The sequence below is a fragment of the Thamnophis sirtalis genome, unplaced genomic scaffold, assembly GCF_051295495.1.
Source record: "Thamnophis sirtalis isolate CommonGarterSnake01/CBP01778 unplaced genomic scaffold, rThaSir2_p1.2 scaffold_5, whole genome shotgun sequence".
Lineage (NCBI taxonomy): Eukaryota > Metazoa > Chordata > Lepidosauria > Squamata > Natricidae > Thamnophis > Thamnophis sirtalis.
The window spans coordinates 121,324,504-121,341,541 of record NW_028261385.1 but is presented as its reverse complement, the minus strand read 5'-3'; the positions used below and the strand labels follow the sequence as shown (position 1 = coordinate 121,341,541).

The 17,038-nt window shown below is 38.4% G+C and overlaps 1 protein-coding gene across 9 annotated transcripts in view; it reads left to right on the top strand.

Moving 5' to 3' along the window:
• The window catches only part of WDPCP (WD repeat containing planar cell polarity effector), a 151,258-nt gene that overhangs the window by 111,601 nt on the left and 22,619 nt on the right, over positions 1–17,038 (top strand). The window contains exon 16 of one of the 9 annotated variants that reach the window (XM_087716807.1): positions 16,341–16,550. The exons of the other annotated variants lie outside the window; for them this stretch is intronic. Within the exon in view, the coding sequence (XP_087572933.1) occupies positions 16,341–16,345 (5 nt within the window). The 3' untranslated portion in view covers positions 16,346–16,550. Of the gene's footprint in view, positions 1–16,340; positions 16,551–17,038 lie in introns of those variants that run through there. 9 annotated transcript variants of the gene reach the window in all.

The window sequence follows — 17,038 nt, the reverse complement described above, 5'->3', positions numbered from 1 at the left end:
TGTTATTTTGATCACAGCAAATTTGTTTGGGGAAAACGTTAGACATCGTGACGATTTGATTATGACATCAGTGAATTATCACTGGTCATTTTGCATTTGTTTGCCAGTGCACAAGTTTCTATACTAAAATATACATCAGAATAGTGCCCTTTAATTCATAATGTTTTCTCTGTGCTATTCTATTCACTTCCATAATCAAGTAATCCTTGATCTGTACCCCATTCAATAATAAGTAATTTGCCTCTCTTAAAACTTAAAACATAAATATTTTCTTCTTGTGTAGTTCTCTGTGTCCATTGTGTAGTCTCTTGGCGTATGTAGTTTGAACAGATACTAAAGTATTACTTGTAATGTAGCAAAGAAAATTAAACCCTGAGCTTATAATATGACCTTCTTACAGGGACATTGTTTGCCAAATATAATATTAAGTTGATGAGCAACTATTTCCTGCCCGGTGAAAATTAAGAGTGGGTTTGGCTTTGGCACTTCAAGCAATAGAACATTTTGCTTGTTACATTTGAGATTTGTTGAAGGCAAAAACTAGCTATCTTTTGCCTATTGCCTAGGGACAAATAAATATTGTTGAGTTTAATTAGATAAAAGCTTTTTAAAAGGCCAAGGTCTCAAAGGGCTTTTTATGTTTGAAATCCCATGTGAATGTATTTATAGCATTATAAGATCAAAATAGCACTTTTAGTTCTAAGGATGTATTAAGTCCTGCTCCTTGTTCACCTCAGGTTCTATTCAAAGTGGAGACAGACAATATGGACTATTGCTATAGAATTTTACATGAACTTTTTGTATATAATACACTTGATAATCTTCATCCTCACAATAATCTATTTCATATAGACAAAATTGGGACTATTTTCTCATTGCTTTGTTGAAAAAAATGAATTTATTTCCAGGTCTCTTACACTACTTATTACTTTTTAATATAGCTGTAGCCTCTTGTTACTAGCTGCCCTATTCCAATACAATGATGTGTATTCAGAATTCTCACTGATTTTCAAAAACATAAACCTAGCCCATTAATTCTATACCAAATTGTAATTTTTAAAAAATCACTTGATCTTAGCAAAACGAAGAACTTACTACTACATGTATTACAGACATGGACCAATATAAAAATAGCTGTCTGCCATTAATTTTATATTTATTACTAAAAATACTAATATTTAAATTGTGGCTGGACATCCCAGCACCATAGCACAAAGCTTGAGCTGTTGTCACCTTCCTTCCCTCCACTTACCTGCCATCCTGCTGGTCTGTGCTCCACTCAGTCTGCTGGCCCTGCTACCCTGCATTCACTGGTCCTGCCACCCACAATTGGCCTTTACTGCCTTCAGAAAGCTTCCAAAGTCTTCCAGAGCATAATGAGAAGGTACTGCTTGATTTAGAGAACAGTTCAAGTGGCCTTGGGAAGAAGGCCTGGCACAGCCAGCAATTGCCTCACTTACGACCAAGCTGGGTACACGTTGTCAGCAGTGGGAGGAGGAAAGCATGTCACTTGGCCACAGGGCTGGCAGAATAGTAGCACTGACAGGCAGTAGGGCAAGCAGAGCACAGGGCAGCAAGACCAGCAAAAGAGAAGACTGTAAGGCAGCCAAAATGGCAGATGAAGGGAGGTGAAGAGGAGGTAGTTCCTTAACTTACTGGGTTCAGTGCTAGAAGGGAGCAAGCCAGGTATGGATTGGATCAGGGTGGGTCCTAGCCTAACAACTAGCGTGATTTGGTTAGCAATGGCAACAAGGAATTCTGGGATTGCTTCTAGCAATGCATCTGAACTTCTAGCAGGGGATGGGCTATACCTCGGAAGAACTGGGATAAATATCTTTGGAAACCAACTGGCTGAACCTATGCAAAGGGCTTTAAACTAAAACTGGGGTGGGGGGAGGCAGGGAGATGATTTTTTGAAAGATAATTCCAAGCACAAATCTCAGGGCAATTAACCAAATGGTAAGAAAAAAGGGGAACTCAGACACAAATTCCAAAATGTAAAAACCAAACACAGAATTAGTCAAAAAGAACTGAGATGCATATACACTAATGTTTCAAAGTATGAGGACAAACAGTGAATTTGATATCCTCGTACATGAGGGCAGATATGACATCACAGCCACTGCCGAAACTTGTTGGAATGAAACCCATGACTAAACATACAGCCAGAGGGATTCAAACTGTTGAAAACAGAACTAATAAAGAGGTAGAGTTACACCTCTATAGAAATACAATAAAACAACGATAAAAATGTATGTATTTTAAGATGAATGTATTTGGGTTAATATAAAAGCAAATAAGAATGGCATAGCCATAGCTGTATATTACAAGCTACCCAACCAAACAGAGGAAATAGATGAAGTTTTTACTAATCAGCAAACTAAGGTGTGTAGGAAGCACACCACAACTTTAACTACGCTAAGACAATCTCTGTACCTAGTGAAAAATCACAGGTTCCTGACAACCTAACACACAACTTTGTCATCTAAAAGACAGAGAAGGAAACTAGACGGTCAGCCAGACTGGACTTAATTATCACTAACAGAGATGGAATGATAGAAAGGTTGAAGTTACAGGAACTTTGTGGGAAGAGCGGCCATGCAATATTGGGATTCAACATAAAAAAAGCATGTACCATGTTTTCCCGAAAATAAGACAGGTCTTGTATTTTTTGACCCATGAAATATGGCCTTGGGTTTATTAGAGGGGGGGGCTTATTATTTTTCAGGTGCAGGAAGCAGCAAGTCCACCAGCCCCACCCTCTCCGTCCCACCATCTGCTTGCCTGTGGCCACAATGACCCAAGTTCTCCTTGCATCCTGGCCTTCGTCTGCCCTGCTTGCTGGCCATGGGGCAGCTGACTGTGCTGCTCTGGCCTGTGTGTGTTCGTTCGTTCCTGGCAGAATGAACGAACGAACACACACACACACACACACACCCTCCCCCTCCAAGGCAGCCACATCCCTTCACCAAGTTGCTTTCCAGCTCCATTCTCCGCTCCACATGCAGGACAAGAAAAGTAGACTGTGCCTATTGTTAAAAAAAACCCAGAAAATACCTTCTAAGTTTTACCAAAAAAAGAAAAAAAGATCTCGCGAAGTTGGAAGTAGTCTCACAAACTACTTTTCTTGCCCTGCACATGGCAGTGGAGCAGGAAAGCAGGTTAGTGGAGGGATGTGGTTGCCTTGGGAGGGGGGGGGGTAGGGATCTCTTTCTCACACATGCACACCATCCTTTCCTTGGGAGCTCTGCACAGATACAGAGAAGGCTTCGGATAGAGCATTTGGGGGATGTGCGTCTGCACTGAAATCCCAAGGAAAGAACGATTGCCAGGAAAAAGGAGGGGAGTTGCCTCTTATCCTGTTCTGAGTCTGTGCTGAGCTTCGGAACAGGGTAAGAGGAAGGAAAATCTCCCCTCCCCGTTTTCAAGCCGTTTGCAAAAACGCCTCATTCCGAGCCTTCAAACCTGCAATCCTGGAATATGCGGGAGTCTCGAAATGAAACGTTTTTGCAAATCATTTGAAAATATGGAGGGGGATATTCCTGCCTCTCCCCGTTCTGAAGGTCACAGATTGAAAACAGGATAAGAGACAAAATCCTCCCACATGCCTTCTATCCTGCAATCCTGGATAATGTGAAGGCTTGGAATATGGCGTTTTTCAAACCTCTTGAAAATGGGGAGGGGGGATTTCATCTCTTATCCTGTTCTCAGTCTGTGCTGACCTTCAGAACAAGGGGAGAAGCAGGAATATCTCCCTCCCCATTTTCAAGCCATTTGCAAAAACGCCCCATTTTGAGCCTTCAATGTGAATATGCAGGTGAGAAGCAACCTCCTGTAGGCATTAAAATCCATACACTTGGGACATCGGAAGAAGCCCTGCGAGGAGACACTGCTGCCGAAGTGCAAGAAATCTCCCCTCCCCAACCTGCAGATCGTCCTTTCAAAGAGGAGTTTCACCAGGACGAAGAGGTGGCTGAAGGTGGCGTTTGTGTCGCCTTCAATCTGGTGAAACTTCTCTTTGAAAGGACAATCTGCAGGTGGGGGGAGATTTCCTGCACTTCGGGAGCAGTGTCTCCTCGCATGGCTTCTTCCGATGTCCCAGGTGTATTGATTTCCATGCCTTCTTTTCCTGTTCCGTGGACGGAATTGCGAACTGTGACTGTCACCATTATGCAAGGAGGGCATGAGGCATTTGGGTTGTGTTGCTTGGCCTCTGGCTTCTTTTGCAGCTGCAATTGGCTGCAGAAGCGACCGGAGTTTGCTGGAGGCAGAGGCCTGAGAAGCATCCGCGAATCAGCTGTTTTGTGAATGGAGCGGCCCAGCTGATCTGATTAAGGGCCCAAGAAGCCCTGAGGTGACCAGGGAAGGGAAAGGCTGCCCCCTGTTCTGGCTAAACCCACCCCTTCACTAGAGCTTATTTTCGGGGGAGGCTTTATATTTTTGGCCACCGCGAAAATCTGGCATGGCCTTAGTTTCAGGACATGTCCTATTTTCGGGGAAACACGGTAATAGAACAATATCAAACTAGAGTCTTGGACTTAAGACAGCTGATTTCAACAACCTTAGAGAGTGCTTGGGAAGAATTCCATGGATGGAAATCTTAAAGAGAAAATCTTAAACTCAAAAAGCTTGGGGAATCCTGAAAATGATATTAAAGCACAATGATATTTCTTCTTCTTGAAAAAGAAAAATAAGAGCTTCCAGAAGAAACTAGCATGACTCCATAAAGAACTCTCTGATAAACTGAAAGACAAAAAGGACAAGTATAAAAAGTGAAAAGGCACATCTCAGACAGAATCTTAACATATAGCCCGAAGCTGCAAAGATGAAGTCAGGAAAGCTAAGGCTCGGAATGAATTAATACTGTAACAAACGTCAAAAATTATTTTAAACAACTTTTTTCAACATATAAAAAACAAAACAAAAGAGACAAGGAAACGATCAGTAATCTTCTCACTAAGGGTTGGGGCTTAATTCATTTTTTGCATCTTTACACAAAAGGAAAAAACAGTCCAATCTATCAAAAACAGTACCACAAAAGATAAATGGGGAATAGAAATCCAAATAGGCAAAAATGGTAAGACAACCTATTCACTCTAGAGAAGTTGAAATCACAAGGATCAAATGGATTGCATCCCAGAGTTCTGAAGAAGCTGGCAGATGTGATCTCAGAACCACTGAACCGTATCGTTCAAAGATCCTGGAGCATCAGGGAACTACCAGAGAACTGGAAAACAGCTTAAAGCCCCAAACATAGTAAACACAATTACAGCAGAAAAACCCATTTTAATATTTTTCATGTTTATGATACATGAAATATTTGATAATCTCAAGAGAAATTATGGTTGCAATTATCTAATAATTGAATTCCAACATAGAATCATATTCTACTAAAACTACATTTCACTGCATTCACCATAGAAATCATTGTATGTTACTACAGTATTAGCAGAATTCCACTCATGTTCCCCAATAACAATTACTCAGAGCTATTGATAGAATAATTGCAATAGGAAAGACACATATTTTTATCTGCAGTGGAAATATCCAAAGATTTTAGGAGCTTGGTGCTGCAAATCCAGATAAAATTATCTATCAGGATATACAGTAGATCCACAATGAAGGTTACTGAGAATTTACTAAAGACAACAAGAAGATAACATCTCAAGGGTTGATAGTAGCAAGAATGGTGTTAATAAAAAAAATCATCATTAATTTGCCTTCTTAGGGTAGGAGACAACTTATCTAGAAAGGTGAAATAGACTAAGAAAGTTCTCCAACAGACTTGCTCCAGCCAGAATCTAAGACGGCAGTCTTAACTGGTCCCTGAGGGACATGCAACCTAATTCCAGTTGTGTTAGAATTTGAATAAGGAATTTGTAGTAAGATTTTCAAAAATTTTGACTGAATTGCTTCTAAACTAGTAAATGGTATGTATTCCAGGTAAATACATAGCTGAGGACCAAGCAGTTTCAAACCCAGAACTTTAGCTATAAATAGTTAATAGCTGCTGGGACATCATTATTAACAAATAATTGCTTGCAAATTTAGTAATAGCGACGGATCCTATAGTTTATACTAGAATACTAGAAGCTCTTTTGTTTAGGTAGGCCAGCAGGCAAAAGATTGATAATAGGCATCTATGTATTTAAAGGATTTTACCTGGTCAATGAATTTGTCCATCTAATTGGGGCCTGAGAGCATTTCCTCAAGAATACCAATACTTTGTTTTAGAGTAATTTTATTTTAGTGTTAGAGCTTTAAGGCATCTTCAGAGGCCTGCTTGAGTTACAGACAGTATGGCTGCATAGTCAGCATAAAGGAGAAAAGAGATCAGGCAGTAGGCAAGGGATGGAGAATGGAATTTTGGCTTAGCAAATATCTCAATATTGTTAATGTAAAAGTGATGAAACTTGTAGCTATTACCATAGAGAGATAATAACATCAAACTCGTAGCAAAACTAATACAAATTTAAATGGGTCATTTAAAATGCCATAATTAATAAAAGCTTGTGAAGATGAACAAGTTACTCATAAATACATTACTGCATTTTGAAGCTGATGTAGTAAATGTCAGTGTGTTTCCCAAGGCCAGCTTCCAATAAATTGAATTAGATTAATTTATTTTAACCTTCAAATCAATTGCGTTCACCCCAAAGGGATTCATGTTGTGACAAGATTCCCAATAAATGATGCATAATTCAAAGAGAAATTCCAAAGCCCTCTCTTTTTATAAAGAAACATTGCCTTTAATTGTTGTCTGCTTTGCATTTTAGTAACATATAAGAAAAGTTTTCTATTATAACTGGTATAACTTCATTATTAAAATCCTTCCAGAATTTATTCAGTGGCATAGTACCCAACATGAACTTTTGATATATATATTTTTAAAGAAAATGATTACACTTGAAAAAAGATTTGAAGTTTCATTTATGGTAATATATATGGAACTATAAAGTATCCTATATAAACTAAAAATATAAAAAAATGACATGTTACATTTGTGAAACGAAACAATCAAAATTTTAATAACATTTTAATAAGATAAAATGTATTTGTAATCAAATTAAGTCATTATTAGCAAACAAATGTTCTTTAGTATGATAGAGAATTACAATAGACTAATGTATAAGCAATTGTAGTAATATCATCTTACGTTTTGAATACCATTACATTAATCTCAAATTATTATATTGAGAAGACCATAGTGTTCTGTGATTTTATGATTCAGTATGGCTGCACCAATTATCTTCTGTATGACGTAGGGGTGTGGGAGTGTAGAGAGAGAAAGAGAGATAAATCTATACCACCATATTAAAATTATGGACACAAGAAATTGAAAACAGATGCACATTAACTATGTCTCTCTTGACTGGAATCCAGCCATAGATTAATCTGAAATAAATAAAATAGTATCATTATCTTAAAATATCTGTGCTGTTTGCTAAGCAAAATGGTGATATAGAGCAATTCTGTATAAAGATGAGGCATTGTGTTTGTATTGTTGTACAGAAATATCTAATAATATTTCCATGCCTGCTCATTGCAAAGACCTATAAACATTGAACTGTTTCAGAAATCAAAGCATAATAATGTGGCAACAGCTGGTGATGTGTTATTTAATAGAACAGTGTTGAAATGTTCATAAAATGTAACCATGTTTACATCATGGGGCCATAACAGCTACATCATAGAGCTATTATAAAATATATTTTATAAAGCCAGTCTCAGATTTACTTCTTTAACCAGGTTTTTCTTAAACTTGTATACAAATATTACCTTGAGTATTTTGTAGTTTTTAAACAGTGAACTTCAGTCACTGCTTTATTTAGAAGCTGAGTAAACTCGTGTTTTTTTCTTGGCTTGATTAAAAGGAATGGCCACAATAACTGAGACCACTTCTGTTTGCTTTTCCAATGTCATGCTATCTATTTTGATTTGCATGTTCTACTGCAAATGATTGACACTTCTAATAAATATATGTATATCAAAGGCAACTGGTTTTCTTAGCCTGTCCTTGCTGAAATTTAAAGGATAAACATTTATTTTCCCCTTCTGTAACATAACCTCTCCAATCAGTGTTAAATATAAGACACTCTTTTTAGCTTTATACTATGTCTTTGTATTGGTTGAAATGATTGGTTGAAATCTATCATTATCAATATGTATAATTTGCTCTCTGCATACTGGAATAAAGCCCTGAAACAATATCATCAAGTCATACTGCATCGGCTTGCAATATTCAGTAAAAAAGAGAAACAGGAGAAGAGATGAAATGTATTTTAAGGAAAAAGTCTTATGGTGGCAACCATAAATCCAGTATTTCAGCATTGGGTCTTCAAAAATCCATATAATTTACTTATTTAATACAATGAACCATGAAAATACAAGTTATTTTAGGGCACCAAAAGTATAAAAACAATATTATGATCAGCTACATGTATCAGCTACAACATCATGCTACCAGGAATCATCTTTGTGATGCTATGTAATGACTACTGCTGGCTACAATGAATAAATGCCTTTCCTGAAGAACAAATCAATTCATTATAACAAAAAAAAATGCTTTATTTTCTTGTTGATCCTAAGCTATGTAGTAATTCTAAATATAAATATTTAATATAAATAGGCAACAGATAGATTTAGACTTGTTTGTGTATTCCTGTTCATTAGGTTTGTACATAAATATTATTTATTGATATGGGACTTTTCTACCAGCAGATGGAATAAGGAATTTCAACCAGAAATTATCTGATCCTAGGACTGTCACTCCTGAGTGCATTCATTTAGATAGAAGTTGGCAAAAACACATTCTTGTTAGCAGTTGGTATGCACACACTGAGTTTATAACCTTTCTTCTGTTTACTCTGCAAGATGTAATATGATGTGACAGGGTGTAACACATCACAGATGTGATGTGTCATCTAAGGAATTTAAAGAGGAATAGTTTTTCTAAGCTTGAAAATTGGTGTTTTAACCAAATAATGGTTCCAGAAAATTGATAAATATGGGGAAGATATAATCTACAGCCAAATTTTCAAACATAATAATCAAATGTTAATAATATATAATTTACCCATTCGAGTTCTCTTGTATCCAGACTTTATGAAAATAGTGAATTAGTTTTGCAAATAGGCTGACTAAAACTATTCTAAAGTGTGATGCAAAGTGAAAACGCTGGATTATCAATACAGTGCACAGGGATTCCTGAATACAAATTGTTCTGTCTAAATCCAGCATATATTATTTAATTAGTTTATTAACTTGGAGGAGAGTCTTTGCTAAAGAGGATAAGTGAACATAAAATGTGCCCTTTGAGCAATTTCAATAGTTGATACTAGCTTTACACTTCTACCTAATTTACAAGGAAAAGCTTTGCCTTACAAATTCTAGAGACCAATCAAGCTAATCCCATGAGAAGAGGTGATTTTGAAGAATGCTAAACTTGTAAAAACTAGATAGAAGCAACAGTGTTTACAAAAATATAGAACCAGCAGACTCCAACTCCATTCATTCAGGCAAGAAACATGGTTCAATGTTTTTAAGGAAGTAACTTTGGAACAGAGAAAAGTCAAGTTGGTTTTCATTGTGGAGAATGATTGGCCAACTCTCTTCAATTTCTCAGAGAAATCCCAGAACCTCAAAGTCCCAGAGTTAGTTTATTTAGCTAGGATAAATTCTGGAAAAACAAGATTTTTCTCATCCTATCTATGAACATTTTATGACTTGTTTATTTCTTCAGTTATCTAATTTAAAACAATATGCATCTTATCAAGGACTGGCTCCTGATAAGTTACAGTATATAATGTTTTTAATTAGGTTACCAGGTAGTAAAACAATAGTATTTATTTGCTAAATAATTTCATAACAGATATCTTAATTGGAATGATTTATTAGATTATTGCATTAGGTAGAATTAGGGCATTTTTGGAAAACCTTGACAATCCCATTGCAATCCCATGTTCTTAGAACTACATTTTTGTCGTGACTGTCTGAATTAAGACTCTTGCCTAGGGATAATTCAGCTCAGAAGAAGAAATAATAAATGTGTTCAACTCTCATTTATATTAAAATGATTGTCCCTGAACATTTTAATTATATAGTGATTACTAATTTACATCCATTAGAATATTAGAATTGCAGTGATTCTATTCTGAGAATGAGAAAAGATAAATGTGTGAAAATATGTACAAAAATGTTTGCGTTTTTAAACAATTGTGTCTTTATTTGACTAAAAAAATCACATCTGATTAAAATATATTTAACTGAAGCAATTGAACAGTTTATTATGACACACAGTAGTAAATATTTTTGAGTATTTTAATGTGAAGAAGTTATAAAACTGTTCCAAGAAGCCAAATTTAAATATTTAGTCAGAATAAAGGAGGAACATCTTACAGCTAAATCTGCAAATAGTGTATCTACATGATACAAAGTTACACAGCACATTCATAGCAATTTTTATCACTTATTTAAAATGATGATTGGCTTACCTGAATGGTCGTTCTCTAGGCGCTGCAGGAGAGTCCAAGCATCGGTTAACTTTAGCTTGCTGCCCAAGGACTGAGTTCAAAGTTTGTATAGCCACGACTCCTGCTCCTTATAGAGGCCAGTTTAAAAAACAAGGGGATGAGACCCAGAAGCTCCCATGGCCTTGTCCACTTCCTCAGGAGTAACAGGTTGGAAATCAATCCAGAGGTGTTGCTCAAGATCCTCCCCCGGTACCTCGGCTGGCTCTGCGCAATTGGAGTCCAGGTCCGTCCGAAGCCGAGCAACTTTATCCACGAGAAATTGGACGTATTCCTCAGCTCTACCTCGTAAAGGATTGCCCGTATCCCTCCCATTCAGGAGGGAGCGGGTTATCCTGAACAAGGCGGCAGGGCGCGACTCAGCAGATGCAATCAGAGCGGCAATGTATGTGTTTTTAGCAGTCCAGATTGCCAGGAGGTAAACTCTGATGCAGGATTTTAATAGTGCTCAGTCTGACTCGGATTTACTGGACCTCCAGTGGTGCTCTAGGCATCTCTTTTGGCGTTTCATCTCCCAGAGGTCCTCAGTAAACCAAGGAGCCTTCCTGGATCCATTGCCTCGGATCGGCCATAAAGGCGCAATCTGGTTGAGAGCCTCCAACGCTGCTGAGTTTCAAGCAGCAACCAAGGTCTCTGCCGGAGTGTGGACAAGAGTATCAGGAACAACGCCAAGCGCCGTCTGAAAGCCCTGAGGGTCCATAAGGCGCCTGGGGTGGAACCACCTAATCGGTTCCTCCTCCCTACAGTGGGGGATTGGCCTCCGAAAGTCAAGCCTCAGTAGGAAGTGGTCCGACCATGACAGGGGCCCAATGGAGGGTGTCTGTCCCTTCTGGACTGGAACCGAGAGAAGAACCGAAGGAGGTGTGTGTTTTCTGGACTGACGAAGAGGTTGATTACCGGAGGGCCAAATCTCTGGGATAGTTGATGAAACAGAGATGGATGAAGGCACCACTCCGAATTGCTGATGGTGGTCCTGCTCAACCAATCTGCTATCATGTTGTCCTCCCCTGAGATGTGATCTGCTCTCAATGATTCGAGGTGACGCTGCACCCATCGCCCCAGTGGTTTATGTGGGCTTTGGTGGCTATGTTTTCCATTAGTATTAGGATGTGGCGCCCCTCGATGCATTTGCGGAAATGAAGGAGCGCTAGTCTGGCGGCCCTGAGATTTAACCAGTTTATGTTGTGGGAGAGTTCCGTTTGTAGGTGGGCACCCCAGCCATATAGATTGGCATCTGTGTTATGATGAGTCACTCTGGATCCTTGAAGAAGGACCTCTTTGTCAGTGCCGTGGACTACCACCACCTGAGAGAGTGGAGCACCTTTGAAGAAACACATTCTACTCTCTGGGGGTTGCTGGTGTTGCGTCGTTGAAGTGGGAGGAGAAACCACTGGAGGTCCCTTGCATGCTGTCCTGCCCAGGGAACTACTGCAATACACGAGACCAATTGGTAAAAGTTCTGAGGGCCAATGACAAGCCAAAGGGTAAAACTTTGTACTGATAATGTTAGTCTGCAAACTGGAGCCTCAGGAACTTGTGATTCGTTGGATGGATGGGGACATGGAGATACGCTTCCTTCAAATGAATTGACATCAGGAAATCTCCTTGTTTGATGCAGCCCAGAATAGTTTGAAGTGATTGCATTTTGAAGGACTTGTACATCAGATGGATATTGAGCTTCTTGAGGTCCAGTATGGTTCTCCACCCCCCTCATCCCCCGAGGACTTTGGAACCAGGAATAGGATGGAGTAAAATCCCTTCTGCTCCTGGTCCAATGGCACCTGTTCGATGGCTACTATGTCCAGTAAATGCTGAATCTCTGCTTGCATTAGTTATTGTTTGTGAATGGATTTGGGAGTCGGGCAGCGGACAAATGTTTGCGGAGGAAGGGAGAGGAAATCTAGGGTGAGGCCATGACGGATGGTGTTTAAAACCCACCCATCTGTTGTCATTCTCTCCCACTGGGCAGCATATAGTTGAAGACAGCCGCCTATGGGAGGGGACTACTGATGATCACTTATTTCTATGAATGGGGCAGTTGGAACCCCCCTCCTCCCAAAGGGCCTGCAGTTAGCCAGCTGGTGTCTGCCCTTATCCCTAAATGTTGTCCTATTGTGGGAGCAATCCTGCATCTGGGGATAAGATCGGTTAAATCCCACAGAGGTGGCTTTAGGATCCACGGCCCAAAAGGGATGCCTACAAAATAAGAGGAGCTCTTGCGGTTGGTCTTCTTGGTGACAGAGGGCAAGACCTTGTGCTTGTCCTTGGATTCTATTAAGATGAAATCCAAGGCCTCGCCAAAGGTTTTTCCCCCCTTGAATGGGTGGAAGCAAGCTTCCACTTCAACTTCATGTCTGCCTGCCAGTGGCAGAGCCAAAGCAGGCGGTGTGAGGTCACGTTGGAAACTAGAGCCCTTAAGGAAAGTTTGGTGGCATTTAGATAAGTGTCTGCTGAATATTCAACTGCCACAATTAGAACACTCAGGGCGGCTGCAGGGAGTTTGGCTGCGCCAGGATGCCAATAAAATTAATTGTTCTGGAAACCTGGAGCAAGGTTGCTGGATTAAAAAACCCTCCCCGGTGGCAATCTGCTTTGGAGCCAGGCAGCGGCAATGCAAACGGACAGAAGAAAAAAGTGCCAAAAGTAAATGGTCCAAAATGGCCACCACGTGATTCGGAGTAAAAAATGGGGACTGTCAACAGTCCGGAGAGTTCACAGGAGCCTCTAATTAGAGAAGAAAGCCCTCCAACAGTTTTTGGGGCTCACCTAAGCTTCCTACCTGGCCCCAGGTTCGTCAGCAGCCTCCAAACAAACTCCCCGTGTTGGTACCTCTACCACGATTATCACGGAAGGCAGCTTGCCCCGAGTAGCCTGCTCTGCATGCCCGAGAAGAGCTGAGGCAAAAAAAAAAAAAATTAAACTGATAACTAAGACAAAAATAATAAAGGCTACCACTATACTGTTTGGAAAGTCCAACTCTACTGACCAAGTACTGGAGTTCCTCAAACTGCGTCCTTTTAGGGCGACTGAGTTTTTAAAACTGGATTCTATAGGGAGCAGGCCACACAAACTTTGAACTCAGTCCTTGGGCAGCAAGCTGAAGTTAACCCATGCTTGGACTCTCCAAGCAGCGCCTAGGAGAACAAATGTTCAACAAGGAGGATGCATTATTTAAAAATAGGAAGGCAGAGCATTTGCACTTTGTTTCTTTTAGTTGTTTTATCTTACCACCTTTCAGACTGGTTAATCTTCAGAATATCATTGCTGAATTGAATTTATTTTTAAATTTCCTAATTATTTTAACAATTAAGTTTGATACTATCTACACTAATAACAAGACATTAGTATTAAATTATTATCTAATATTAGAAGTCAATCAAACAGCTCAGTTCTTGAATGACAATATAAAAGACATGGAAATATATTAATGATGTCACAATTAATAGAGCTGTTATCTATCCCAGCTACCAGTATGCATATATATCAGAGTCATCAATTCTCAGTATGCCCAGAATGGCAGCAAATGGAAAAACAGTTTGAAATAAGTGAAAAATATCATCATCAAAAAATAAAATCCCCCCCATAAGATCACTAAATCGAGCATATACAATCTAATGGCTTTGCTGTCTACAAACAAGTACAGAATTCAGCACCATTAGAAAAAAAATGTTCTTACTACTGAAAAAAGTTTTATACTTACTTTATGGTGTGTTTTTTTGTTGGCTTATGTAGTTTAGCACTCAAATCTCAATGGCCTGAATCTAACACAGTCTGCTACCTTTTATGCTATTACATTTTCAACTATTTAAGGATTAGGAGGGGGATGTGACTTGGCTGAAGTAGGGAGGGAAGATAATTCAAATAATGCTATAAATCATAGCAAACCTAATAGATTATTTAATTTGGAGGAGCTCAAATAATTGTGCTCAAATGATTGTGCTTTTTCAAATATTTAGCATATTTCCAGAGCCACTTTGGTCTAGTAATTAAGGCACCAGGCTAGAATCCAGGAGACAGTGAGTTCTCATCCCACCTTAGCCATGAAAGCCAGCTGGTAGACAAGAGATAGGCATAAGTGCTGAAAAACCAGTACTTGTATCTGCTTTAGTAAATTTAGTAGCCACACCCTTCTTGTAAATTATAAACTGTCAATCATGGTTATAAAGAGATGTTTAAAGCAAGTTGGGTTCTGATATCTAAACCACTTTCATGTCAAAGGCCTTAAAAGCGCATTTAATATATTTGTATTGTCTTGCCTGACGAAGCATATTTACAGCTAGCACTAAAAGGCAAGTCTAGGCTTTTTAAATGTATACATCATCCAGTAATGGTTAGAAGATACTAACTGAGCAATACGAAACATGTATACTCTATGTGCAAAATCATGTTTTCCACTTTCAAAAATTATTCATTCTTCTGTAATAAATGTAATGCTGTATTTTATAAAACTACCAATTGCAAATCAGAAAAAAAACATTCAAGAATTTTCCCTTATGAGTAAATAGTAACATAGAGCATATATGTACTACCAGTTTGTTTATTACAAGTGGGGATTATCAACTGTTTATGGAGGGCATAAGCACATGGTGTTGTCTCCTATTAACTTTTATTGCAACCTGTTTTCTGTTATGGGATGAAAGTATGCATCCACATTTACTAATGGTGTAGAAGTGGTTAAGTGGTTATTGTGTGACTATCATTAAAGAACAGCTAATTTGAAATCCAGCAGAAATAGTTTTTAATTATCATTTTTATATATAGCTACTAGTGCATCACTGGACTTAATTATTTTATATTTTTGTTTGTGTAGAACATGAGTGTGAACCTCACTGCGTCACATTGCCGTCACATGATGTATCACACTTTTTCCCTTAACAGAGCTGGGATGGTCATGATCTCCACATGACGCATCTGGTTTGCTGGCCACTAGTTTGACAACCTTGGTGTAGAATGACAATATTAGAACGTAGGGCCTAATTTTAGTAAAGAAGCTCTACTAAACTCTTGCTCTGTTACATCCCAGCAGTGAGGTCCTTTTTAGTTTGAGAATGTTGGCATTGCACTTAAAATTAGATGGTAGTGAATTATTTTCCAATGAATTAAATATTTCAGTCAAGATTCTTAAAATGCAATTTTCAGCAAAATGTATCATTTTCCCCCTCATTTGTGCTATGCTGATGGATTGCACATTTTTTTTGGTGATAACTATGGATTTTACAGTCATTTAACTGTATAAATTCTTGGACATGGTACCAAAAACAATGGGTATCACTGTTACATGTTTCATCCATAATAGTGTAGTTTCGATGGCCTGGTCACGGTATTTCGTGATTTTTTCCAGTTCTTTTTCTTTGACTCTGGCATCTCCTGGTACCGCAATATCAATAAACTGTGCACTTCGGTTTTCATCAACTGTGATATCTGGCGTGTTGTGTTCCAAATGACAATCTGTCTGTATTCGAAAGTCCCACAAGATCTTCACCTTCTCATTTTTGATAACTTTTTCCACTTTATGTTCCCATGACATTCTGAATACAGGTAAATCGTATTTTTTACATAATGACCAGTTAAATTAATTTAGCAACTCGGTTGTGTCTAGCGTTGTACTCAGCTTGTGCAATTTTGCTGCATTCACATATTAAATGTGAAACAGTTTCAACTTTCTTGTTGCAAAATTGGCAGTTTGGATTGTCAGTAGATTTTTGAATCTTCGCTTTCATGGTGTTAGTTTTTAGTGCTTGTTCTTGAGCAGCGAGTATTAAACCTTCCATTTTTTCATCATCATCGTTGTTGTTGTTGTTGTTTGTGCAGAATAATGTTTTGACATATCTGGAACTATACTTTTGAGTTGGATCCAATTATGGAGTGCCAACCAGTCCTCTTGAAGGAACACTGATGTCACATCATCAACTGAAGTACCAAAACAATCTTGTAAGATAAGACCATTGCAGTAATTCAATCATGGCATTACCAGAGCATATATAACAGATACTATTCAAACTATATTCAGGCAAGTGATTTAAGAAATTCATTATCGTGGCTGAGTTATATGAAAAGAAGTTAAAGCTAGCATTATTTCATGCCATTAAATATTTTAATAGTGTTTATTGGTTTTAATTTTGTTTTGTTTTACTGTGTGCCTGGAATTTATACAAACAGAAAAATGGCATATGGTTAAAAATAAATGAGAATTTATTATAACTGTCCAGCTCCTCATATGATACTTACAATAACTTCCTGCAGATATTAGATAAATGAATAAGACTGTGCCCAGTGATTTTAAACCCCAAAACAAGTCTGAGCCATCAAAGATTGTAAGATTAGATTGATCTATCTAATGATCCATTATGCTCAAAAAGAGTGAAATATACCATATCTGGCAATATTGGATCAATTGGCTTCTACTCTGCCTGGCTTTCTTTGCCTCGTTACAGCAGGCTTTTTTTTTTTGAAATATTTTTTATTTCCATTTTCATAACATATACTCACATGTATACTATACATAGCCA